Below are 25,604 nucleotides of genomic sequence, written 5' to 3'. Positions count from 1 at the left end.
AGAATTGTATAGATGCAATTTTAAAACCTGTAAAGAAAAAAGAGAAATATTTGCTTCAGTATCCCTATCTTCTCTTTTTCTTATCTCCCTACCTGTTTATCTTTTTATCTTTATATGTGTATATATATATATATATATATATATAAACAAATATTTTATTATTTAAAATATTTATACAAATAGAAACAAATCTTTAATTTGTAACTGTAATTTTTGAATTGGAGCACGACAGCGCTGTCACGAGCACGAGGTACCTGTTACTTTTTCCAGCGCTGCTCAAAACGGACCAATCACAATCAATTGTGATTACTGGATGCGTTTTATTCTGATCGATTTTATAGACTAAAATACAAAACTAGGACGAATTTCAATATACACGACAGGTAATATGTTTTCAAATTAATATATTTAAACGGTTATACTGTTTATCATACCAATGTTAATAATTTTGAATTAAATTTGACTGCAGCGCGAGGATTCCTCTACATGAGCCATCACGCGCCCCCTGGAGGAATACTTACTAAATGTAACAGGTAACAGCAGCGCTTTCCGACTTCCCCGCGTACTGCACTACTAATAGGAGAAGTATGGTAGAGCGTGATTTAGAACAAACCTCGTGCTCCTACCGGCGGGGCTGAGGTCTGACTCTATTAGTTAGACACACTCTGTTCTCTGCTGTCCTTTTCATTCCCCCCCACCCAAAACACGAATGCAAGACCGAGTCGAGGAGCTGTCCACTTCAGCACCGCCAGCGGTACAGCCCGGTACAACCCAGGCAGAGCCTCATGATGAAGATGATGATGATGATGCTGCTGAGTGCATGCGGACTGCAGTAACACACCAGCGGCAGCACCAACAGCCCCGCATTCCTCCATCCACACAGCCACCTGAGCCTCCGGTAAGAGTTTCTCCTGTTTCATGCGTGTCTGCTGGGTTTTGTGTGGAGCTGATGTCCTGATGCATTGACATGCTGTTGCATTGCTGCATGCAGAAACATTGCAGTCAGTCTGGGGGAAATGTCACATTCAAACACATGCTGCTGGATCAGTGTTGATTTCTGAGATGTGGCCTGAGATTGCTTGTGCTAAAGGACACCGGACAGGAGAGCTTTTAAATGATCAAATTAAAGCTTCGTTTGCTGGGATATTCAGGATTTGGGGTGTTTATCTTACTAGAATACAATCATTTAGTAAGTTCTTCACTGAAAGTGTTGGAATCAACCAGTTGATCATTCTAGGACGTTGAGGTCATCCCTCTGTGAATGATTTGATGTGGTTCAGTGCTGTTTTATAGCATTTAAAGGTTGAGGTGTCTAATAAATGTCCCTTTCTTACTGGTGTTTGGATATAAAACCCTACATAAGTTTTTATGAATATTATACATATTAGTTTTTGTGTGCGGTTTGATGGGGTTTTAATGGCTGATATTGATTTAATGCAGACATATACACAATAAAACTCAATGATGAGAAAATGAGATGTATTCATAACTGCAGACACCAAGTAAACTGTTATTTAACACATTTTCCCTCAAATTTACTTGTATATATCAACCAGGCCAATTAATTAGCCAATATTTGTCTCGCTTGAGATTATCTGACAATTACTGCACTGTAAAAAATTAAAGATTTTTTGAAGTTGCACATAAAACAAAGATTATTGAGTATGTTTTATAAGAAAATACTATTTCAGTTTTTCTAATCCAGTGTTACTTGCCATTTCTTTGCAATTGTTTGTGAAATTTACTAGCAATTTCTGAGTGAAAATTGTTATCGTGCACCAAATGTTTTTCAGTGTGTGCCCAAGTTTTTTCCCACTTGTATAGTTCCCAAATTTACCAACAATCTTGTCAAGTATTTGTAATGGTGTAAATTTTGCTCTCATAATCAAGTTGTATTGGCATTATATCAGCCTTCATCCATCAATTTTGGCATATAATGCCAATATGCAAAACATAATGACTTATTTTCAAACAAGAATAGGATCTTGCGCATTTTTCATTCCACATATAACATGATTTCCAAGATACAATGAAATCCTTCCAAAAAGAGTAAAAAAACTCATTTGCTGCGTATCCAAAAAAGGATTGCATGCCGAGATACTAGCAATCTTCTTTTATTATTTATGATGCAACAAATAAAGTGTTCAATGAGAAATGAGAATGACAAATGAGACTTATACAACATGTTTTGGTGCACAATATTCACTTAAAATTCACACAAAGCATCAAACAGAACGTGTTTATTATTCATTGACAGGTCTGCTGGTAGATTTCGCGTTTGGCACAAAGAGTAACTAACACTTAATCGGGCAAGCCGGCACTGTTAACAGCTGATGTGATAACCTCAGAAATTGCCTGATTAATCAGCCTGGCCAATATATCATTAGTGCTGTTAAATCTGTTGGGTCTCGTTCAGTCTCTGTCTGGTTTTGGCGGTGAGAGCAGACGCTGTCCTGAGAAAGACGTTTGAGTCCTTAAGGATGATGAATTATAGTGTCTGACACAAAAGCTGCAGGTGCCATGACCGCTCGGGATACAAATGGCACGTCCTTTAGCATGGAGAGAGAAAGAGCGGGAAAGCAAATAAGGGACTGAGAAGGATGAAATTATGAGCCATGGCTTGAGTTGTCTGTCTGAGGGTCAGGTGTGATGTTCGTCTTCATCAGCTGAGGTTGCAGAGAAGGTTTCAGACAGCTTGAAGAAAGAGATGTCATCTTCCGTTTAAAAAATCTCTCGCTATTTGTTCTGTTTATGACATGCTTATCATATTTGAGCTCTTTGAGGTCAGTTTTGACTTCATTCTAGATATAAAAGAGGTTTATATGCTCCAGTTATTGGAATATAGATATCAAGTATACACTCTAAAAAATGCTGGGTTAAAAACAACCCAAGTTGGGTTAAAAATGTACAAAGCGAATGGGTTGTTTTAACCCAGTGAATGGGTTTGTTATAACCCAGCGGTTGGGTTAAATGTTTGACCCGACCTGCTGGGTAGTTTTATTTAACTCAACTATTGTTTAAAAATTACTGTATTGCTTGATTCAATTTAACCCAAAATATGTTAGAAATTAACATTTATTAATATGTTTAATTAATAACATTTATTAAATTGCTTCTTAATAAATGTTCACCTTTTGATTATTATTGTTGCCTCTAGTAATTATGTGTCTGATTTTTAATTTTGGGTTCATTTTAAGCCAGTCATATAGTAATGTCTAAACAATAGTTTTATAAAAATAGTTAAATAAAACTGTCCAGCACGTTGGGCAAACATTTAACCCAACCACTGGGTTTGTCCATTTTCAACCCAAATTGGGTTGTTTTTAACTCAGCATTTTTTAGAGTGACTGTGACATGCCTATTTTTTTCCACACTGTTATCTGTTGGTGATATTGGAGATGTATGCTGTTGCATTGTTAGTAATTTGTTACTGTAATTTAATCAGGTCATTTTCATTAATGTCTTTAAAGCTGAAGTGTGCCATTTTTTTTCCACTACTAAAATAATTTGGTTGGACAGTAAACCATTTTTGGTAGATTTCACATTCAGGTTTTGTTTGATTGTAAGACGGAAGCAGTTGTTTCGGAAGCCTGTATGAAAAGTCATTATTTTTTGCAGTTTTCTTTTGGTGGTGCTTGTGACGCAGAAATTACACACTTCAGCTTTAAAGAACAGCAACAACAGACAAGCGTGCAATGAACTGCAAAATGTAGGCCGTAAGACTCTTATGGTGCTTTCACTTGTCTGTATATTGATTCACACTACTGTTCAAAAGATTTTTTGATTTCAGTGAAGACATTTATAATGTTACAAAAGATTTATATTTCAAATTAATGTTTTTCTTTGAAAGATGGATAGGTGTTTTTCTTATTCTTCAAAGAATACTGAAAAAAAAGTATTACAGTTTCCACAAAATTAGTTAGTAAAAACTGTTTTCAACATTGATAATAATCAGAAATGTTTCTTGAGCAGCAAATCAAGCATATCAGAATGATTTCTGAAGGATCATGTGACTCTGAAGACTGGAGTAATGACGCTTTGATCACAGGAATAAATTACATTTTAGAATATATTTAATAGATAAGCATTAGAGACTTCTTTCAAAAACATTTTAACAATCTTTTGAACTTTATTTGTTAGGAAAAAAGTCTCCTCTTTACTCCAAAAATGTGTTTCTTGAAAGTGTGTTTCACCGCCTGTATTGTAAACCATACAAACTTTTTGTCTGTAGACATACTTATATATTGATATGCTGTTTTGAGATTATCGGCTGAAAATGTTCCCCGTTTTGCTGATTTACAGAAGTGCTTTGTGTCAGTATAACATTTGGTATAAAATGGTGTATAATAACTCTTCATTTATATTCAGCAAATTTGAGTTTGTCTTATTTGTCGTCATTAAGCACTATATAGGTCACTGGCTACCCCGCTGTCTAGATAGTGGCATCATTATCAGCCATTAAAAAAAGCATATCCTAAACTAGTTTGCATGAGCAAAAATTCAGATTAATCTAGGCATATATCTGCTGTTTATTCTAGAAACATACTGTAGGTTTAATTGGGTTGTGGCAATCAAATTAACATGTTTACATATATAACTGGATTATGACCAAATTTTGCATGTAAACATGATCGGTATCATAGCGTACAGTGGATTCATCAGTTCTTCTCTCTCTCTCTCTCTCTCTCTCTCTCTCTCTCTCTCTCTCTCTCTCTCTCTCTCTCTCTCGTTCTGTCTGTCTGATTAGTATTTTCTGGCTGTCGTCCTCTCATGTAACACACTTCTTATGAGGCCTGAGAATCAGTGAGAAACTCTTTCATCTCTCCGCCTGTTGCCCACACATGCTTTCTTCTTCCTACAATCTCTTTCTTCTTTACACCCTCAATAACCTTTCATACGTCTCTTTTCACACGCTCTTCTCTTTCTCCCACTCTCTCCATCTGTCTCTAAATGAAATGAATCAGTGCTTTGCATGGAAACTGTAATTCAGCTCTGAAATGCATTGGATGTGTACGTCATGAGATCAAATTAATAATTCAGAGATGCGTTTCCTTTTCATTGCTTTTTTCTGTTTTCGGACCACCTGGTGGCCTTATCTCAAGATATTTGACAGAAAACAGGCCCTTTGCGTGTGTGTGTCTTAAGGGGGACCTATAATGCCCCTTTTACAAGATGTAATAGAAGTCTCCAGAATGTGTCTGTGAAGTTTCAGCTCAAAATACCCCACAGATCATTTATTATAGCTTGTCAAATTTGCCCCTATTTGGGTTTGCGCAAAAACACGGCATTTTTGTGTGTGTCCCTTTAAATGCAAATGAGCTGCTGCTCCGGCCCCCTTTCCAGAAGAGGGCGGAGCTTTAACAGCTCACGCTTCGGTTGCTCAACAACAACAAAGCTAGAGAATCTCACGCAGCCAAAATGAGGATTGTCAGTAACGGTGTTCAGCCTTACATTGTTCAAACCGGAGTCGACACTGATGGAGAGACTCAGGAAGAAGTTACAACTTTTAGAATCAATCTGGATGTTTCTGAATGGTTAGTGGATAAATTTATGTAGTTGCTGTGGAGTTGATTCAACTCATCGACTAGCATGTGTCGTCATGTTAATCTTTTGTGCAAATCCAGTGTTGAATTGACCCTCGTTTGTGAAGCAGTCCGGCGTAAAAAAATGACGATGATTGTTTATGCTCTAACAGCAACATTACACACTAACTAAAGTAAAAAAAAAATGAAATCATAATCAAGGATCCCTTTAAGTTGGTTTACAACCATTAGTGAGCTTGTACCATGAAAATAATGCTGCACTAATTTAATTCAGACTCCATCTTAGAGACTATTTGATTCATCCTGAATGTTATTCAATCCCTGAGATTGTCAATCATGCCATTAACATCAACTGTATGATCCAGAACTCACTGATTCACATTCACAAAACCGGTTTGTGTGGAAATGGCCTTTGTCTGAGTATTATGCATCATGGCTTCCAGCTAAGTGAATAACGTTGTTCATTTGTGTAGATGACGGTTGAACTGATTAGTGTGCATCATGAGGATTGAATTACAGTAATGCTGTTTGTCTGTGTAAGTTCACGAGGTTGTAAAGGTGATGATTTAAGGCCAGTGTAATGTCTAAATGAAGTGTTGTGAGGTTTGGTTTATTTTCTATTTTGGAATGATTTACAATTTTCACCCACACTCTGAAGGGCTTCACTTTATCACTATAAGACTATGAGGTCCTAAGAGACATAATGTTTATTTAATAAGCGTGTGATGTAGTGCTCTATGTGTGAACCCAAGAGAGTTGAGTGAGTCTTATGAAACCTTTCAAGAACATGTCCAGGTCATAGTTCACATATATATATAAATTATATATATATATATATATATATATCAAGCACATTTAATGATTATTTGGGTCAATTGTGTTTAATTGTCATGACAGTAAGTTCACAATGCAGTTTAATGGTCCCAAAAATTTTATTTTGTTTATGCAAAAGACAAGTTCTCAACTTTTTTCTTTTGATTTTGGGGTAAATTGCGGCCTGGACATGTTTTAGTGAGATTTACCCAATTATACGGATATGTCGGTGTAGAAAGGGTTCATCCGCTCCCTGAAGGTCTCAGATTAGCTGTGTTAATGGAAGGACTTGGCTCAGGGCTGCAGGTGTGTGTTTGTGTATCACAGACTGAAGGAGATAAATCCTATTAAGTAGAGGAGGGGAAAGTAGGTCTGTAGGAACTGTGTGTGTGTGAGTGAGAGTGAGTGAGAGAGAGAGAGGGAGCTAATAAGATACATTGGACCACATCAGCACATGCTATTTTTGGCCTCTTTTAGTGGTGTTTGAAGGCAAACTTCACTATTACTATCACTCATACTTAGTGTGAGGGATTTGAACAAAATCCTGACACTAAGTACTAAACTTTGGCACGTAGCTCATCCCACATCATTTGCGTTACAGACGTGAATGATTTCTTAAGTCATGTTGCATGATTGACGCACACGCTTGTAAATGCTCCATGTGTGCAGCGTTACAGGACACAGGCAGATGATTTCAGACAGACAGGTGCGCTTCTGATTTCTGATCTTTGGCCTTAGAGTAATTATGGTCATTAGGAGAGGTATAACATGGAAGACTGAAAGTCAACCTCTATCGACTGACTCGTAGTGTACGACAGAACAGAACTAGTGTAACAGTAGCAATTAAATGATTAGTTTTAGCTTATAAAACAGATCAGATGAATTTAAATTCTGATTGGATGAGCACCTTTCAAAACTGTTGTAAAATGAAAATGCACCTCTACAGTAAGGATGGATGGATGGATGGATGATAGTTGGGTAGACAGATGGATAGATGGATGGATGGATGGATGGATGGGTAGTTAGGTAGACAGACGGATGGATGGATGATGGATGGATGGATGGATGGATAGGTGGGTAGTTGGGTAGACGATGGATGGATGGATGGATGATTAGTTGGGTAGACAGACGGATGGATGGATGGATGGATAGTTGGGTAGACAGACAGATGGATAGATGGATGGATGGATGGATGGATGGGTAGTTAGGTAGACAGACGGATGGATGGATGGATGGATGGATGGATAGGTGGGTAGTTGGGTAGACGGATGGATGGATGGATGGATGGATGGATAGGTGGGTAGTTGGGTAGACGATGGATGGATGGATGGATGATTAGTTGGGTAGACAAACGGATGGACGGATGGATGGATAGTTGGGTAGACAGACGGATGGATGGATGGATGGATGGATGGATGGATGGATGGATGGATGGATAGTTGGGTAGTTGGGTAGACGGATGGATGGATGGATGGATAGGTGGGTAGTTGGGTAGACGATGGATGGATGGATGGATGGATGATTAGTTGGGTAGACAAACGGATGGATGGATAGTTGGGTAGACAGACGGATGGATAGATGGATGGATGGATGGGTAGTTAGGTAGACAGACGGATGGATGGATGGATGGATGGATGGATAGGTGGGTAGTTGGGTAGACGATGGATGGATGGATAGGTGGGTAGTTGGGTAGACGATGGATGGATGGATGGATGATTAGTTGGGTAGACAGACGGATGGACGGATGGATGGATAGTTGGGTAGACAGACGGATGGATGGATGGATGGATAGGTGGGTAGTTGGGTAGACAGACGGATGGACGGATGGATGGATAGTTGGGTAGACAGACGGATGGATGGATGGATGGATGGATAGGTGGGTAGTTGGGTAGACGATGGATGGATGGATAGGTGGGTAGTTGGGTAGACGATGGATGGATGGATGGATGATTAGTTGGGTAGACAGACGGATGGACGGATGGATGGATAGTTGGGTAGACAGACGGATGGATGGATGGATGGATAGGTGGGTAGTTGGGTAGACGGATGGATGATGGATGGATGGATGGATGGATAGGTGGGTAGTTGGGTAGACGATGGATGGATGGATGGATGGATGGATGGATGGATGATTAGTTGGGTAGACAGATGGATGGATGGATGGATGGATGGATGGATAGTTGGGTAGACAGACGGATGGATGGATGGATGGATGGATAGTTGGGTAGACAGACGGATGGATGGATGGATGGATGGATAGTTGGGTAGACAGACGGATGGATGGATGGATGGATGGATGGATGGATAGTTGGGTAGACAGACGGATGGATGGATGGATGGATGGATGGATGGATAGTTGGGTAGACAGACGGACGGATGGATGGATGGATGGATGGATAGTTGGGTAGACAGACGGATGGATGGATGGATGGATGGATAGTTGGGTAGACAGACGGATGGATGGATGGATGGATGGATGGATGGATGGGTAGGTGGGTAGTTGGGTAGACGGATGGATGGATGGATATGTGGGTAGTTGGGTAGATGGATAGATGGATGGATGATTAGTTGGGTAGACAGACGGATGGACGGATGGATGGGTAGTTGGGTAGACAGACGGATGGATGGATGGATGGATGGATGGGTAGGTGGGTAGTTGGGTAGACGGATGGATGGATGGATATGTGGGTAGTTGGGTAGATGGATAGATGGATGGATGATTAGTTGGGTAGACAGACGGATGGACGGATGGATGGGTAGTTGGGTGGACGGACGGACGGACGGACGGACGGACGGATGGATGGATGAATGGGTAGTTTGGTAGACAGGTGGATGGATGGATGGATGGACGGACGGACGGACGGATGGATGGATGGATGGATGGATGTGGGTAGTTGGATAGATGGATAGATAGATAGATATTAATTTTAGATTATTAAATTAGTAGTGTTTATTACGTTAAGCATGACTATTCTACTGTGGTTAGGAATTGAAATATTGCTAAACCTAAATATTAAACTTCTGTGTGAAATTCATCCTGCACCATATTGTGCTTATCTTCAAAAAATGTAAAAATAGAAGTTTTAAAAATAGTTTCAGCAGGAGTGGGAGGTGTCTGTGTAAACACAAAGGACAATAGCTGATTTCTCTGTTGGTTTCTGGAATCGTGTTTTTGCCATCTCTGTTTTCATGGAGAATATGACACAGCTGCTGTTGATCAATCTTTTCTGAATATATTTCAGGAATGAGGACAAGTCTCAGCACGTTTACGATCACGAGAGCTCGACCATCCCTCACGCACACTTTCCCCTTCTCAAGTGTTGTTGATGTGACTGTGATGTCAACAACACTTTAGATGCGAGATTTAGATGAAAGCATATGTCAGTGTATAAGGGAAGGTGTATTTTAGCTGCACCATTTCTTCTCAGTGTTTGTTCTGTGTGATAAGGTGGTCAGTTTTTTTATGCATGTCATTAATAATTTTGCATATTGTTGAACCATTTTAATATTAATACATTTCTTCTTTTTTTAACTTTCCTTTTCGATATACAAATTAGCTGTTGTGTCGGATCTCCACTTGATGTCAAATGTAAAATGTGGCTTATGTAGTGTCACTAATGTTGAAATCAGGTGAAATTGTGTTAAACTCCTCCCACTCTACCTGTAGAGGCCTGTCCTGTTTTTGACATTCAGTAGCCTCCTTCATATACACTTCTACTCTGTCAAAGTGACAGGTGCGCCTTTGGACAGAAACCAGTGTGAATTATTTTAAGTGGCACGAGAAAGTGAATGAGTGACAGAAAGGGAAGGAGGGAGAGAGAGAGAGAGAGAGAGATTCAGATTGCTTGTCTCTATGGCTACAGCTTTCACCTCTCTGCGCTCAATAGAACGGCTTTCTTATAATTCATGGCAAATGTATTCATCAGTCAGTCCATATAAATGTGCTAATTCCATACAGATCAGTTTGACCAGAAGGAGCTTTGCTGTTACGGCTGTCTTAAATTTGTATTCGTACTCTTTTGTTCCTGTTGTCATTCTCACGGGTGTTTTTCTCCTCACTTCATAGATAGAAAGAAAACAACAGCACTGTAATCTGCTGAATTTTGAATTGCATTTGATTACAGAAAAATGCCATTGTATACTTACAGTAGATTCATGCTTATATAGGCTAAAGGTGTATTTTGCAGAATTTTAACATATAAAGTTTTAAACTAAACAAAGATTAAAGTTTAATTCATTGTGTTAATTCAATGTGTTTTTGTAATTATTAGTGAAATTTGAAAAGTCTCAGGTGAATGTGTCTGTGAAGTTTCAGCTCAAAATATCCCACAGATCATTTATTATAGCTTGTCAAATTTGCCCCTATGTGGGTGTGAGCAAAAAACACAGTGTTTTTGTGTGTGTCCCTTTAAATGCAAATGAGCTGCTGCTCCCGGCCCCCTTTCCAGAAAAGGGCGGAGCTTTAACAGCTGGTGCTTCGGTTGCTCAACAACAACAAAGCTGGAGAATCTCACGCAGACAAAATGACGATTTTGTTCAGCCTTACATTGTTAGTCAGACACTGATGGAGAGACTCAGGAAGAAGTTACAACTTTTAGAATGAATCTGGATGTTTCTGAATGGTTAGTGGATCAATTTATGTAGTTACTGTGGAGTTGATTCAACTCATCGACTAGCATGTGCCGTCATGTTAATCTTTTGTGTAAATCCAGTGTTGAATTGACCCTCGTTTTTGAAGCTGTCCGGCGTAATGACGGCATGACAACAACACTCTACTACAACAACTCTTCCTCTTCTCTAAAGCAGCCCAACATGGCCCCGCCCCCTTTGTTGTGTGTTCACGGGGGCAGGGGCAAGAAGCTTGTTGTAGTCCCTACCAGCCGTTTGTTGTAGTCCTTAAAAAGCGTTTTCTGTAAAAGAAAATATCTCCCTTTGCATTGAACTTTGAGCGTCGTAACTTTGCAGATGTTGTTTATGCTCAAACAGCAACATTACAGACTAACTAAAGTTAAAAAAAGTGAAATCATAATCAACCACCCCTTTAATGAATGACAATTTTTTTTCAGTGAATCTGACATGCCACAAAAGTCCAATTTTTGTCTTCAAGACAGTAAAAAATATCCATTTTGATTTCATACTGTCGTGTATATAGTCAGCTGTCTGTCCTCTGAAGGAGAATCTGAGGACTGTGGTCAGATAGTCATGCAGCCGGCTAATATTAGCACAGATCCTGCTCTGTTGACCTTAGAGACGGTTTCTGTGACGCTGTTTAATTAGACTGTGATTCTGGCTGTAAACATGCAGAAGATATACCTGGGGAACTCTGATTCCCGAGAGGGATCATTACAGCTGTTGCAATGTCTTATTCTTCCCTCTGTGACTGTTATAGTGCTTGTGGGCTTCTGTTGTTATAGTGAACCAAACTCACCGTCAGGTGAATGGCCCGGTGCAATTAGTGTGAATCTCACGAAGCCTGTCAACATGCATTTTCCTCTCATACTTCTCAAATAAACTGCAAGTGGAAGTTTGCAAAATAAAAAGTGCAGCAGATTGTGGTATTTAGCGAGGCCTTTAATGAGGAAGGTAACAAAGCTGGTGATAAAGGTGTGAAGGTGTCTGTTTAAATGGCACAGATGGTTTTCAGTGAATTAGCTGAGATGGCCTGTAATACTCCTGCAGGGCTGAAGGATGAGTGAGTATTTTTGGAGAGAGAAAGTTCAGGGACAAAATGAGTGAAGGAGAGAGGGATGATATTGAGGAATCAGAGCAGGGTTATACTGTAAGGATGTGTATGTGTAAGCTTGAATGTACATGCGTGTACATGCTTAACATCAAATTATGATTAGAAACAAGATGTGCAAAAGCAGTAGTTGACCGAATAATGAACAATGCATCTGCCATTGTTTACTTTTCCTCATGTCGTTTTATGTTATTTTGAATGTTGGACCAACTATTCGCTTAACATTATCAGTTTTAAATGAACAAAATTCCACATTATTTATTGTGGTTTCAGACTTTTGGACACTTTTGAATGTGCACAGACAAAACCTGTTTGAACCTGTTTGAAATTGTAAAACTCTACCGTCTTAGTCTTCAGGTAGCTAAGCTAGAACATACTGATAAAAATCGGGGTCATTGACAAATAAGGTGTTTAAAAGTGTAAAAAAAAAAAAAAAAAACCTAATGGAGATATAATTCATTTGAGGTTTTATTAAGTGTTAATAATGAGATTATGTGTTTTTTATAATCAATTAACACTGCTTTTGTCATTTTTTACAAGATGGACAAAATTTGTCACCAAAAAAGTAATTTGGTTTTACCGAATGACACTTTTGGTTATACCGAATGACGATATTTTCAAACAATGCTAACAGGCTGATATTTAGCTAGCTAGCAAAAGGACAATCAAACATTTTATATTTAGTACAAGTTTGTGAAATATTACAACATTTTCCATGTTTTATAGCGGTTGTACCGAATGACCTGATGTTTCGGGACATGCGTATAAGTGAAAACATGAATTTTTCAAATAGTTAAGAGAGAGTTAGTTACTTTGCTATACAGCCATGTGGTCCTTTGCAGGTGTCTGAATGATGTCACATCCTGTCACATGATATTGACCGCATGACTTTATCCTAAATGGAGCCTTTATATTGGTTACTCCGAATGACATCAATGAAATTCTTTTTTCCGGACATTTTTTCTCATAACAAAGCAACGACTTCTACACATAATTTTAATACTATTTTGCACTACGTTGATATATGATGTTATAAAATCATGCCAGAATAAAAAATATCTAAAAATGTATTAAATGTATATATTTTAATCACAAATGAAATGGCTGTATTGGCCATTGGACGGTTAAACCAAATGACCTTTTGACACTTCAAAATCTTTAAAATACCTTTATATGTAACAAAATATAATTAAAACCTTTTGGATTCAATAAAAGAGATCTAGTTGTACTACCTTACATACTTTGGATGCCATATCTTTGTTTTTTATTATTATTAAGGCCTTTGGATAAAAAAATGACCCGTCACGTCATTGACCTATAGCTTGAATGTATAAATGTTGTAATTTTGAATAGCTATCAATGGAGGAAGGTGTTGTTACGGCATCTACCAGGAGGGGCTAACTGGGGCATGCTAACCAGCAAAACCTTGACCTGCTCTGTATACTTTTAATGCGTGCCAGCAGAAGTACAAATTACATTCAGTTGGGCGAGCTTACGTTCAGTTATAGTGGTTCTGGCTTCCCTATAAAGACACTTTCTTGGTGTAAACGGTGTCAGTGAAGGTATTATTTTGGTTGTGTGCGTGCATATGTGTGTTTCACTGATTGATTGTTGACATGAGAGCTGCTTTCATTTATCCTTCACTTGTGCTGTAGCAGCAAAGTCAATGACATGCACCTGCACTTTCAGAAGAGCATGTTAGAGTGTGTGTGTGTGTGTGTGTGTGTGTGTGTGTGTGTGTGTGTGTGTGTGTGTGTGTGTGTGTGTGCAAAACACATGAGATCCTTCAATCAATCACCAGGCGTCTCAAAGGCTGCAGGAAGCACTTCTGTAGAGGTGTTTCATATTTCTAAGTAAAAATACACAATTGCTTATTTGTACAAGTGCATGTGTGAAAATGTATGTAGGCATATTAGCCTGTGTGATGAAGAATTAGTCATGTTTGCAGAGTTGTTCAAGCTGGTGTACTTGATTCTGATTGGTCAATCATGGCATTCTGTTGTCAGATATATATATATTTTTTTTTTTTTTTTTACGTAATGCCCAATTCATGTCCATTTATTCCCTTATTTAAATTCATCCCTTACATGGTTTAGGGGAAAATTTTGCAGTATCATCATATATACACATTTCTAATACTTGTAGGCCTAAATGGGAGTTTACTGTATGAGTCACTGAGGTTTAACTTAAAACATGACGTAAATCTGTGTGTGTGTGTGTGCGTGCACTATGTAGGATTTAAGGGATTAATTTCTCTGCTAAGCAGTAAATAAGTCCATCCCTTCATGCAGATGGTCAATTTGTCATTTCTCATACAGAATGGCTTTGCAAAAAATACATTTTGCAAAAAAGGTAAAATACCATCAGTCAATTTCAAAAGGTTATGACAGTGAAATGCAGTCTGGAAGTCTCTGTGGTGTATTTAGTCTCTGCTGGAGAAAATTCTCTCTGTTTGTTTAGTACTATAGAGCGTAGGCTAAATGGATGGGTGAACGATAGAATGAGTATGTCATCAGTGAGAAAATGAGTCAGATGACCGTTGCTGGTATAATCGGGTTGCTGCCTCTCTGTAATTGGATTTCTACTCAAATGTCATGACGAGAAATGTACTGTACTTCTCTGCCACATTGTTGTGTTTCGTTTTGGGTCTTGGAACAGTTTTGGATCTTGGAACAATTTGTCCTTACAGACCCTGTTTTAACATTTAATGCCAACATAGACATTCATAATGGCATTTGTGCACTGCATAGAATATTTAAGTCAAGTTATTTTTGTTTGTTTAAACCTTTTCACAAGCCATGTTGTTTCAAAGCAGCTTTACAGAAATATCATGCATTAAGCTTTAAAGCTTATAAAGCTCAAGCAAACTAACAGTGAACTCAAAATATTTAGGTAGCAATTGAACAATTGCAATTTATTGATTGTCCTTTCTACCTTATATTTTAGGTGCAATGGTCCATGCCATCTCCATCTGTAGTGGCTGGTCTGGCAGGAGAGGGTATCTGAAGAACAGCAGCTCCATGGACTAAAAATACACTCACAGACACAAGTCACAGGAGTTCACAAGCTGACCCGAACAGGAAAGGGATCTCTGTCTTTCTCTGTCTGTCTTTTCTTCAGTCTTCATCTCAGTGTCACTTTGTGTTGTACTGTTATGACGCCATGTCTCAAACTGGAAAAGTCCTTCATTTGTATGTGGAGGTGAGATCCCCACCAGAGCATGATGGGAAAGGTAGTTCCTGTGAGACGACAGTGGACCAAGATGGTCCCGTTGAGGCTTTGACCAAATTAGCACAGGCGGCATCTGGATTTACCACAACTCCCAGCAGCACATTCAAACCAAATGTAAGCTTCCTACTACAGCCCTCACACAGTTCTCTGGATTCCCCTCAAAGACGCAGCATTCCCCAGCAAGAACCATTCCAGCAGGTGTCCTCTGGCCTCAATAACAACATTGACTGTAAACAATTGAAACATGTCCACTCGTTGTCATACTCTGGACGGACATCTGGTCCGGGGACTCCTTGTCGAGCCTGCAGTCATCACCAGGACTCTAAACCAGAGCTCGGACAGAGGTCCGTGGTTACTTTCAGCTACATTGAGAAGCCCCACATCAAAACTGTAGAGAGTCCTTGTAACAGTCCCAGTGGAATAAAGGAGGCAGCGGCTTGCCCACGTAAGAGGTGTAGTGATCCAAAGCGGTCTCGACCTGCTCAATCTTCCTGCAATAATAGTCCATTTCACCAGCACATGGGTTATCCGGGATTGTGTTCCTCTACTTTGGATCCCATTGGTAAAGCTGCAACACAGCGAGCCCTGGAGGAGTTTGGCTCTCCCCAGTTGAGGTGTAAGTTTTCCCGTGGCCCAGACTGGAGTCCGGAGTTTCACCAACGCCAGAGGGCACGATGCCAGTCTTGGGCAGGTTCACCAGTGCCAAACTGCAGTGCCTACCGCCATGATCCTGACCCAGGCAGGGTAGGAGCTGCATGTGGTGTCTCCAAAAGCCCAGCATCAGATGCTATCTCATCCCACACGGGGCATAACAGCCAGCAGAAATCCACCTCCAGGTCCCAAGGATGCCCCAACCAGAACCTCTCTTCAAAACAAGACACTTCCACTTCAGTCAGTCAAAGTTGGGGAAGCCGGGCTGAAGACAGGCCTCTGTCAGGACAAAGAACCAGCCTCACAAACACACCCACTCATGGTTTGAACCAGCTGAGTGGAAGCAATAACTCATCAGCCCTGAAAAGTCCTGAGGTTGCCCGCAAGATTGCAGAAGAGGCCACCAAGGTGTCAACAATTTTCAACGAGGTCCGCAGTTCTCCTCCTCCCATTGTTTTCAGATCTAATGTAAGCAGCACAAACTATGGCTATTCTTCTAGAGAAATCCAGCATGAGACCTTACAACAGAGTCCAGTGCAGCATTTGGCTGTTAAGATGAACATACCTGTGCATGAAGACCATTCTACAACAAATGGGGTTCCTCCGCACCTGCATGAAGCAACAGCTACTAAGAGCTCAGATTTAAGAGATGACTTGGCCAATCACTCATTCTGCTCTGTACCAGTGGGAGCACCTGATTCTCCAGCCCTCCCGTCTCGTCTTCTTCGTCCAAGTCTGTCCAATGCAGACGTGTGTTCTCCACTCCGAGATCCACGTCAGCTTAGAGCTGACCTGCCAGTCTCTGACAGCCCCACTTTACACCGTCACAAGCCTCCACAATACACTGGAGAGGAGTGGACCTCTGGGGAACCCTGGTTCCTGGACGAGGAGGACTGGGATGACCATGTAATTGCAGAAAGCGTGGAGATCTCCAGGCGGTTGTTTATCGGTCAGAGTGTGGACGATTCTCCAGTCAGCTGGACATCTAGACAGCAGTGGAAAGAGCAGGCAAAGAAAGAGGAAGTGAAGTTCAGTTTGACAGAAAAACTTGAAGGGACTCTCAAGGGAAGCAGTCCAGTGTACAGAAAAAGGAATAGGGTTGAAGTCACAGAACAAGGAGAGGAGAATGTTAGCAATTCAGTATGTGGAACAAACCACAGCCTAGGGGAAAGTGTAGAGGAGATGACCAGGATAACACAGCAACAGAGACAGGCAGAATGGAGGAGAAGGCAGGCTTTGCTTCTAGGGCCAGTGGTATTAGAAGAGGGAGATGGGGAGAGAGGGGAGGATGAACAGGGGTTTGGAGAACACCAGGCTTTGGCTGGGTCATCCCCGAGCTCCAGTGGAGTAACGGGAAGCCTAGGAGACAGAGATTGCATCTCACCTGAGTCCAGCCAGAACAGCAACCACTCAGATCACCCATCATCAGGAATACAGGTGAGACATTGTTCATAAAACTATTTGTCTAATTCTACCAATGATTGTTACATTGGTTTAAGAACAATTTAAAGGATTAGTTCACTTTAAAATGAAAATTACCCCAAGATTTACTCGCCCTCAAGCCACCCTAGGTGTATAAGACTTTCTTCTTTCTGATGAACACAATCAAAGTTATATTAATAAATATCCTGACGCGTTCAAGCTTTATAATGGCAGTGAATGAGGGCAACGAGTTTGAAGCTCAAGAAAGTGCATCCATCCATCATAAATGTACTCCACACGGCTCCGGGGGGATAATAAAGGCCATCTGAAGTGAAGAGATGCATTTGTGTAAGAAAAATATCCATATTTAACAAGTTATAAAGTAAAATATCTAGCTTCCGCCAGACCACCTTCTGTATTCAACTTACAAAAAAAGCATAACTGACATTTTCTTAAAGGGTTAGTTCACCCAAAAATGAAAATAATGTCATTTATTACTCACCCTCATGCCGTTCCACACCCGTAAGACCTTCGTTCATCTTTGGAACACAAATTAAGATATTTTTGTTGAAATCCGATGGCTCAGTGAGGCCTGCATAGCCAGCAATGACATTTCCTCTCTCAAGATCCATTAATGTACTAAAAACATATTTAAATCAGTTCATGTGAGTACAGTGGTTCAATATTAATATTATAAAGTGACGAGAATATTTTTGGTGCGCCAAAAAAACAAAATAACGACTTATATAGTGATGGCTGATTTCAAAACACTGCATCATGAAGCTTCGGAGCGTTATGAATCTTTTGTGTCAAATCAGCGGTTCGGAGTGCCAAAGTGACGTAATTTCAGTAGTTTGGCGGTTTGACACGCGATCTGAATCATGATTCGACACGCTGATTCATAACGCTCCGAAGCTTCATGAAGCAGTGTTTTGAAATCGGCCATCACTATATAAGTCATTATTTTGTTTTTTTTGGCGCACCAAAAATATTCTCGTCGCTTTATAATATTAATATTGAACCACTGTACTCACATGAACTGATTTAAATATGTTTTTAGTGCATTAATGGATCTTGAGAGAGGAAATGTCATTGCTGGCTACGCAGGCCTCACTGAGCCATCGGATTTCAACAAAAATATCTTAATTTGTGTTCTGAAGATTAACGAAGGTCTTACGGGTGTGGAACGGCATGAAAGTGAGTAATAAATGACATTATTTTCATTTTTGGGTGAACTAACCCTTTAAGAAAATGTCAGTTATGCTTTTTTTGTAAGTTGAATACAGAAGGTGGTCTGGCGGAAGCTAGATATTTTACTTTATAACTTGTTAAATATGGATATTTTTCTTACACAAATGCATCGCTTTGCTTCAGAAGGCCTTTATTAACCCCCTGGAGATGTGTGGAGTACGTTTATAATGGATGGATGCACTCTCTTGAGCTTCAAACTCGTTGCCCCTGTTCAATGCTATTATAAAGCTTGGACGTGTCAGGATATTTATTAATATAACTCTGATTGTGTTCATCAGAAAGAAGAAAGTCATATACACCTAGGATGGCTTGGGGGTGAGTAAATCTTGGGGTAATTTTCATTTTAAAGTGAACAAATCCTTTAAAGTTCCTTCCAATGAATGACGGCCTTTGTTTGCAAGTACATTGAGTTTACTGTTTATTATAAGCCAGTGTGTTAATTTTGTGTGGGTGTTGCAGTCGGATGGCGGTTCTTTGGTGCCAGGTCCATCTCTGCACTGTCAGAAAATTGCTCGTGCCAAGTGGGAGTTTCTGTTTGGCACTCCAATAGAAAACACTGCCAGCGAACGAGAGAAGAGTGAGTAGTCTGTTGACCTCTTTAATATCACTTTTAATGAGCACTTGGATTCCATCAAAAAAAGCAATTAAGTGTTTTTTTCTATGATTTTTAAGGCAGAAGTACATTTAGATCATCATTTAGTGTTTGTAAGTTACTCACTGAAATACAGCCATCAGCAAAAGCCGTGTTTTCACTGTCTGGCCAAAAGCGAGCATGTTTTCACTGTCACTTCTGGGTCTTGATCGGGCCTCATCGGGGCTTCATTGGGGCCAGGGGTTTTTGGCCCCGCCGAATACATTGGTCCAAAGTGGGCCAACTGGGGCTTGAGGAGTGGTCATGAACAAAGGCAGAGTTTATCTCTGGAGAGTCAGGAGAGAGTCAAAACCGCTGCCCATTTCCCTTGTTATTATATCAGGCTGACAGCTGACTTCAATATTTATGACATTTTAAACAATTTTCACCTCAAAACTCACTTTCAGACACCAGCGAGTGTTTGAAATCACTTCTGATTGCAATCTGATGGGGATTCTAATCACAATATGAGGCAGAAATATATTTATATGCGTTGCTAAAGGCTACTCATGCTAACCATTGGCGTGATTTTATTTATTTTTTTCCCAAATGGTTCAGCGGAAATCCTCAATTTCATTGGCTGAGGTTACAGTGACGGGTAGGTTTAGGGACAGGGTTGGGTGTAGGCAATCGTTACTGTGATTGACATGGCCAATTAAATGTTTAGAATCGGCTCCAGGGCGGGATTTCCGCTGAACTGGTTTGGGAAAATAATTCACGCCAACCATTGCAACAATAAACACACATATGTTTATGGAAAATACCAGAGACTGCTTGAAGAACGGAGACAAATCATGTGTTTATTTGGTTTCGTGTTTCAGCCCAGTGCTTTTGTTGATACCAGACTAATTTATCTGCATATATGTCATAAATAATATGCACTCCGGTTAACTCGTATAACTCATAACTCCTGTTTTCTGCTCGTGAGCTCCCTCTATTGCTCTGGCTGAAAGGATAACAGTATAGTGAGATGGGAGAGATAACTCAAACCTCCTCAGATCACATAATTTCATGGAAAATTAATAGAAATGCTCACTCTTTCTAAAGAAATGTGACATGAACATATGATATTTCATCAATATTTTTCTAAATGTGTAAGCCTTTGGACTTAAAAGCCTTAATGGAGTTGTTTTGTGCGTTCTTGTGATCACAAATATATAGAAGCGAATCTCTTTTTATGTTAAACGGTATACCAGTTTGATTCAGCATGATTGATGTGCACTCCTGACACATTAATAAATTACTGTCACTGTAACATGTTTTATTGTAAAACATTGGTCAAATATTGATGCTGGAATCTTAAGCATTTATGTAAAGACCAAACTTTCGCTTCTGTCATGCTCATTTTGCGATCTAGCTAGTTTTCAGTCAGCTGGTGAAATGGTGGGGTTGGGTGATGCCGTTCTATGGAGGCGTGTCAAGGGCGGGTTTTAGTGTAGCACTGCGGGGCTACTGGCCCGATAGTGGAAACGCAACTTGATTTTGGCCTCGGTGCTTGAAGTCTGAGGCTATTGGCTCCGCCTGGCACCTTGTTAGCCCTGGCTCGCACTGGCCCAGCAGTGGAAAAGCGGCTATTGTCAGTATCAATGGCACCAAACTGGATTGATTTATTTCCCTTTATCCTCCTAGATGTTCCAGAATCCTCCACAGCTCCACCAAGTGGTCACTCCACCCCAATCCCGCCCTCTTTTCTGCCACTTGAGGAGCTTGCTCTGAGAGCTAATCACGATGTTCAACATGTAGAGGTGGAGTTAGTGACTCCGCCCCCTGCCGCCCCAGGCACCTCCCCCAAAACTGGCATAATTCGGCGAACTTTAAAATACTCCGAGACTGATCTGGACGCCGTTCCGTTACGATGTTATCGGGAGACAGACATAGATGAAGTGCTGTTAGCAGAGCAAGAGGACGCTGACTCAGCGTTTGGAAGTAACCGAAGTGTCATGGGAACTTCCTGCGCTGGGAGCAGCCCTCTAGGAGAGATGCCGAATGAAAGAACAGATGGACAGGAGGATGAGGAAGAGGAAGAGGAGGAGGTTGCGAGCTGGGTCACTGTCAGGATGCAGGGCGACGTGAGGAGATTGCTGGCTGATCAGGAGAGAAACGAAGAAGAGGAGTTTTACAGCATGATGCTAAAGAGGTGGGAACTGGGAAGTGGCAAACACACATACTGATTTATTCTTTCAAGAAACTGTTTAAATATTTAATGTGGTGCAGAATATCAGAAATAACATAGTCATCTTTTTTTTTAGGCCCCGAGATCATTTCATTAACGACCACCCGGCTCTGAAATCCCCCATCCTGGTCCGTGGCCCTCGAAGAAGGTCCGGAGACAGTTTGGACACATTCAGCCGGCATTTTGAGAACATCATGGAGTCACATCGTGCCAAGGGCACCTCCTACAGTAGTCTGGACAGTCTTGACCCTCTGACCTCTAGCACTCAAACGGTCCTGACCTTTGACCTCCCCACACTGACTCCGCAAGTGCAGGGTCAGATCTACCAGAGTGTGCGGCAAATCGTGGAGCTCAGCTTTGCTCCATTGGCTCACATAGAGATGCCCAGCCTCTCAGAGTCTGTGCTGACAATAACAGGGGACACCGATGCCACACGGGCGCCATCCAGTGAACGTCTCAGCAGTGGGTCCGACGATCGCAACGGGCAAAGCTGGCAGAGCAACCCAGCACTTTCAATGCCCAGGTTTGTGTCATTTTTATCACTTAAGTGAGGAATTGTATGTCTTGTTGTATACTGTGGCATATGTGGGTAGTATGGAAGTATGCCATCCTGAGCATGCCTGTCCTTCATACAGATACTAATGTTATTGCTCATACACTCATTTAGTGTTTGCAATAGCTCAGTTTCTCCAGCAGAGGGAGTTTGCAACCAACAATCTTTTTTGAAGTGAAACATACTGTACTTTTATTTACTAAGGCTTGAATCTTGATGAATCTTGGGGGGAAAAAGTGCCAAGAAATGTTCTTTAATATTGTGATTTCTAAGCCTAAAGTAATTGATATTATTTTCTATGTAATATTTAATGTCTTTTATTTATTATTAATTATATTCACATTCCATTTTCAGTTTGGTTTTGACGGTATAGGGGTGAGTTGCTTGAGGTAAATTGTAAGCAATATTTCCTCCATCTATCCAAGTGTAGCTAATTTACTGTGTAATGATTCTGAATGACTTATTAGTCAGTTGGTTTAACCTTTTCCATCTGCTGCGCCCGTGCCTCGACCGCAGGCTGGGTTTAGACAGGAGTGTGTGTGTGTGTGTGTGAAGGACAGATAAAAGGCAAAGCCGACTGCTGGCAGTGAACTGAAGTAACTGCCGCATAGATCACCTTGAGACAAACATAGAAAGCAAGAGGCTGGGAATAGTTTGAGAAATTTTCACAATCAGAATTTTGCTTCATGAATCCTCATTTACAGGATGTATACTGTGATATTTTATATGTCCAGTGTCTCCATTCTGTTTTTTTCTAATAAAAAAGGCACCTGTTGTATTTGGAGTCACAGTGCAGCATTGCACATCACTCCTGTAGTAGCTCAACTTAACCACTAGGTGGTGGCAGTCATTCATAAGTGCTATTTGCAAATGTGTAGAACCAAGCACACCATTAGAATGGAAAGCATCATATTGCTCATATTGATCAAACCACTCACTCAAATATCGTATTAAAAAATCCCCAAGACTAGATGCAACAAATTAAGTAATAAAATATATACAGCATAATGGATTTGCAACCAATCAAAATCTTAGTTATCTTATAATGAGTGTGCTCATTTGTTATGCCAATTAAACAGGTTTGCGTGTTGTTCATTCAGCATAGCAGGAACAGTAGCAGCATTGTGGAGGTGCTTAGACGATCTTTAAGCCCAGTGACACAGAAAAACTCAGTCTTTAGCTCTCTCTTTCTTTCTGTGTTTTGATTTTGTCCAACCTCCATAGGTATAAGGTTCATCATCAAGCTGTTTGTATGTGAATATACACAATCATTTAAAAGTTTGGGGTCGGTAAGTTTATTTATTTATTTATTTTTTTTATGTTTTTGAAAGAAGTGTCTTATGCTCACCGAGTCTGCATGTATCAAAAAATACAGTAACAGAAATATTGGTAAATATTAATAAAATATTTAATTATTATTAAAAATGAAAATAACTGTTTTTAATATATATCATATAATTTATTCCTGTGATGCAAAGCTGAATTTTCAGCATCATTACTCCAGTCTTCAGTGTCACATGATCCTTCAGAAATCATTCTAATATGATTTGCTCCTCAAGAAATGTTAATTATTAATATTAATGTTGAGAACGGTTGTGTTGCTTCATATTTTTGTGGAAACCATGGTACATTTTGTTTTCAGGATTCTTCGACAAAAAGAAAGTTCAAAAGAACGGCGCTTATTTCAAATATAAATCCTTTGTAACATTATAAATGTCTTTAAAGGCACAATATGTAATTTTTCGCCACTAGAGGTCGCTTATTTAACGTCTTGATTTCGCGGGATCATGGGAGGTGTTGTCTTTACGTCTACAGCCGGTGGAAAAGAATCCGACGGGACTCGGGCAGAAGTCATATACATGGATGAGCTAATGTATTCATGATTTATTATCATTACTGTAGTATGAAGCAGGGTGTTGGAGCGGAACGAGGCTGCTGGAGCAATTGCTGATGAGAGACGAGCGCGACACACATCTCGAGAGCAGCGGAGCTTTTATTATGCCGTAGACAAGCGCTTCCGCTTCTTCCAGTCAAGCGTTTGTGGGGTAAAGCAGCGCTGTTTATCATATTAGATACATTTGTGTGTTGAAAGTTGTTATAATGCTGCTCTGTGCGTTCGCTCGGCGGCTGCTATGAGACACTTGTTGAACACAGCAGTAAGCTAGATCTATATTAGGCATGGTAAAACATGGTACTCTCGGTAAAATGAGATTTAGACAATAAGACTTACTGTTTTGAGCTATATAACAATGATTAGTTATATAACAATGAAACCGTTGCTCACCTGTCTAATAAAACATAATATATTAAAGCGTCTTTTGTGTTTCCATGGTTTCTACAAAATAAAACTGGAAATTGAGGGTAACGCGGGTATGATGTCATTGATAGGTGACGCACGGACACGGTCCGTGTCCTGGGTAAAATTGCTTATTTCTCTGGATTTAAACACTCTTGGAAACATTTGGGATTATGTATAACATTGTTCTAGTGGTTTTTGGATATTTTTATCCAAAAATCTTACATATTGTGCCTTTTAAAGTATTTTTTTTATCTATTTAATGTATCCTGGATGAGTAAAAGTGTTAATTTCTTCTAAAAAATCTTACTGACCCCCAACTTTTGAACGGTATTGTGTATATGTGTACATATTTAAAGCTGATCCTTAGATTAGTTTTCTTTGCTAGCTTTAGAAGCAGCAGTTATTGAATGTATGATCAGATTGCTTCTGGCTTATCCACAATCCACTGCCCACTATAAGTCACATACGTCACTTTTACTGACTCATTGGATGTTTACCGTAACTGTAGTGCAAAGTTTTAACACTTACAGTAAATGCACAAGTGAATACCCTTAATCATAATTCCATAATCCAGGTGATTTTAGCTGCAGAATGTGGTTGTTACACCTGTAAATAGCTAAACTGTGTGTGTACAGAGTAAGATTAAACACTGAGTCTGTTCGTGACCCATATGAGTATTTCATTCATTATTATTCTCAAGAGAATCATGATAAACAAAACATTTTAAAGTGCGTGTGAACTGATGAGCTGCTGCAGCGGGAGAGACGGAGAGATGTTACATGCCACACTGAACTGAGAAGGTCATTAGGGAGCGTCAAAGTTTACAAAGAGAGAGAGAAAGCAGTGGGAAACTCATTGGGAAAGAAAAATCTGTGGGCTAAACAGTTCAAGGAGGGACTGAAATTACAGGATCGTTAGAATAGAGACATCCAACGACTAAACGACAGATTAATTCACTCACAAAGAGATTTACAACAGCAGCAATGATGTCCACAAACACCTGAGGAGATATTTGAGCTTAGTTACTGGACGAACGGCGCAGGTGGAGTGCCAAAAGCCGAGCGTTAAATACAAACATGGCTGAGATCCAGAGAGTCACATCAGAGAGGCGTTTTGGCAGAGATGGTGTAAGAAAAAAGGCCCACTCAGTGTTTTGCTGGCATTGCTCTGCGCTGGAGGAGAGGAGCATCCTGACCCGCTGCCACAAGCTGTACAGGTACAAGCGCTTTGGAAAGGATGCAGATCATCACTGTTTCGCTGTATTAATCTGTCATTGTCCTAATGAGTTTAATATAAC

At 40.1% G+C, this 25,604-nt stretch overlaps 1 protein-coding gene across 4 annotated transcripts in view; it reads left to right on the top strand.

Moving 5' to 3' along the window:
• Positions 1-25,604, top strand: part of LOC127523251 (PH and SEC7 domain-containing protein 1) — an 81,388-nt gene that overhangs the window by 17,070 nt on the left and 38,714 nt on the right. For 2 of the 4 annotated variants that reach the window (XR_007932837.1, XM_051913759.1), the window contains exons 1-5: positions 619-898; positions 15,043-17,415; positions 19,111-19,228; positions 20,912-21,419; positions 21,532-21,978. Coding sequence is in view for 3 of the 4 variants with exons in the window: in XM_051913759.1 (XP_051769719.1) it covers positions 15,259-17,415; positions 19,111-19,228; positions 20,912-21,419; positions 21,532-21,978 (3,230 nt within the window). In the remaining variant the exon portion in view is untranslated. Of the gene's footprint in view, positions 1-618; positions 899-15,042; positions 17,416-19,110; positions 19,229-20,911; positions 21,420-21,531; positions 21,979-25,202; positions 25,524-25,604 lie in introns of those variants that run through there. The other 2 variants (XM_051913760.1, XM_051913761.1) reach the window with 2 other exon arrangements.

The sequence above is a fragment of the Ctenopharyngodon idella genome, chromosome 12 (assembly GCF_019924925.1).
Source record: "Ctenopharyngodon idella isolate HZGC_01 chromosome 12, HZGC01, whole genome shotgun sequence".
Lineage (NCBI taxonomy): Eukaryota > Metazoa > Chordata > Actinopteri > Cypriniformes > Xenocyprididae > Ctenopharyngodon > Ctenopharyngodon idella.
This window is presented reverse-complemented; position numbering and strand designations above follow the sequence as displayed.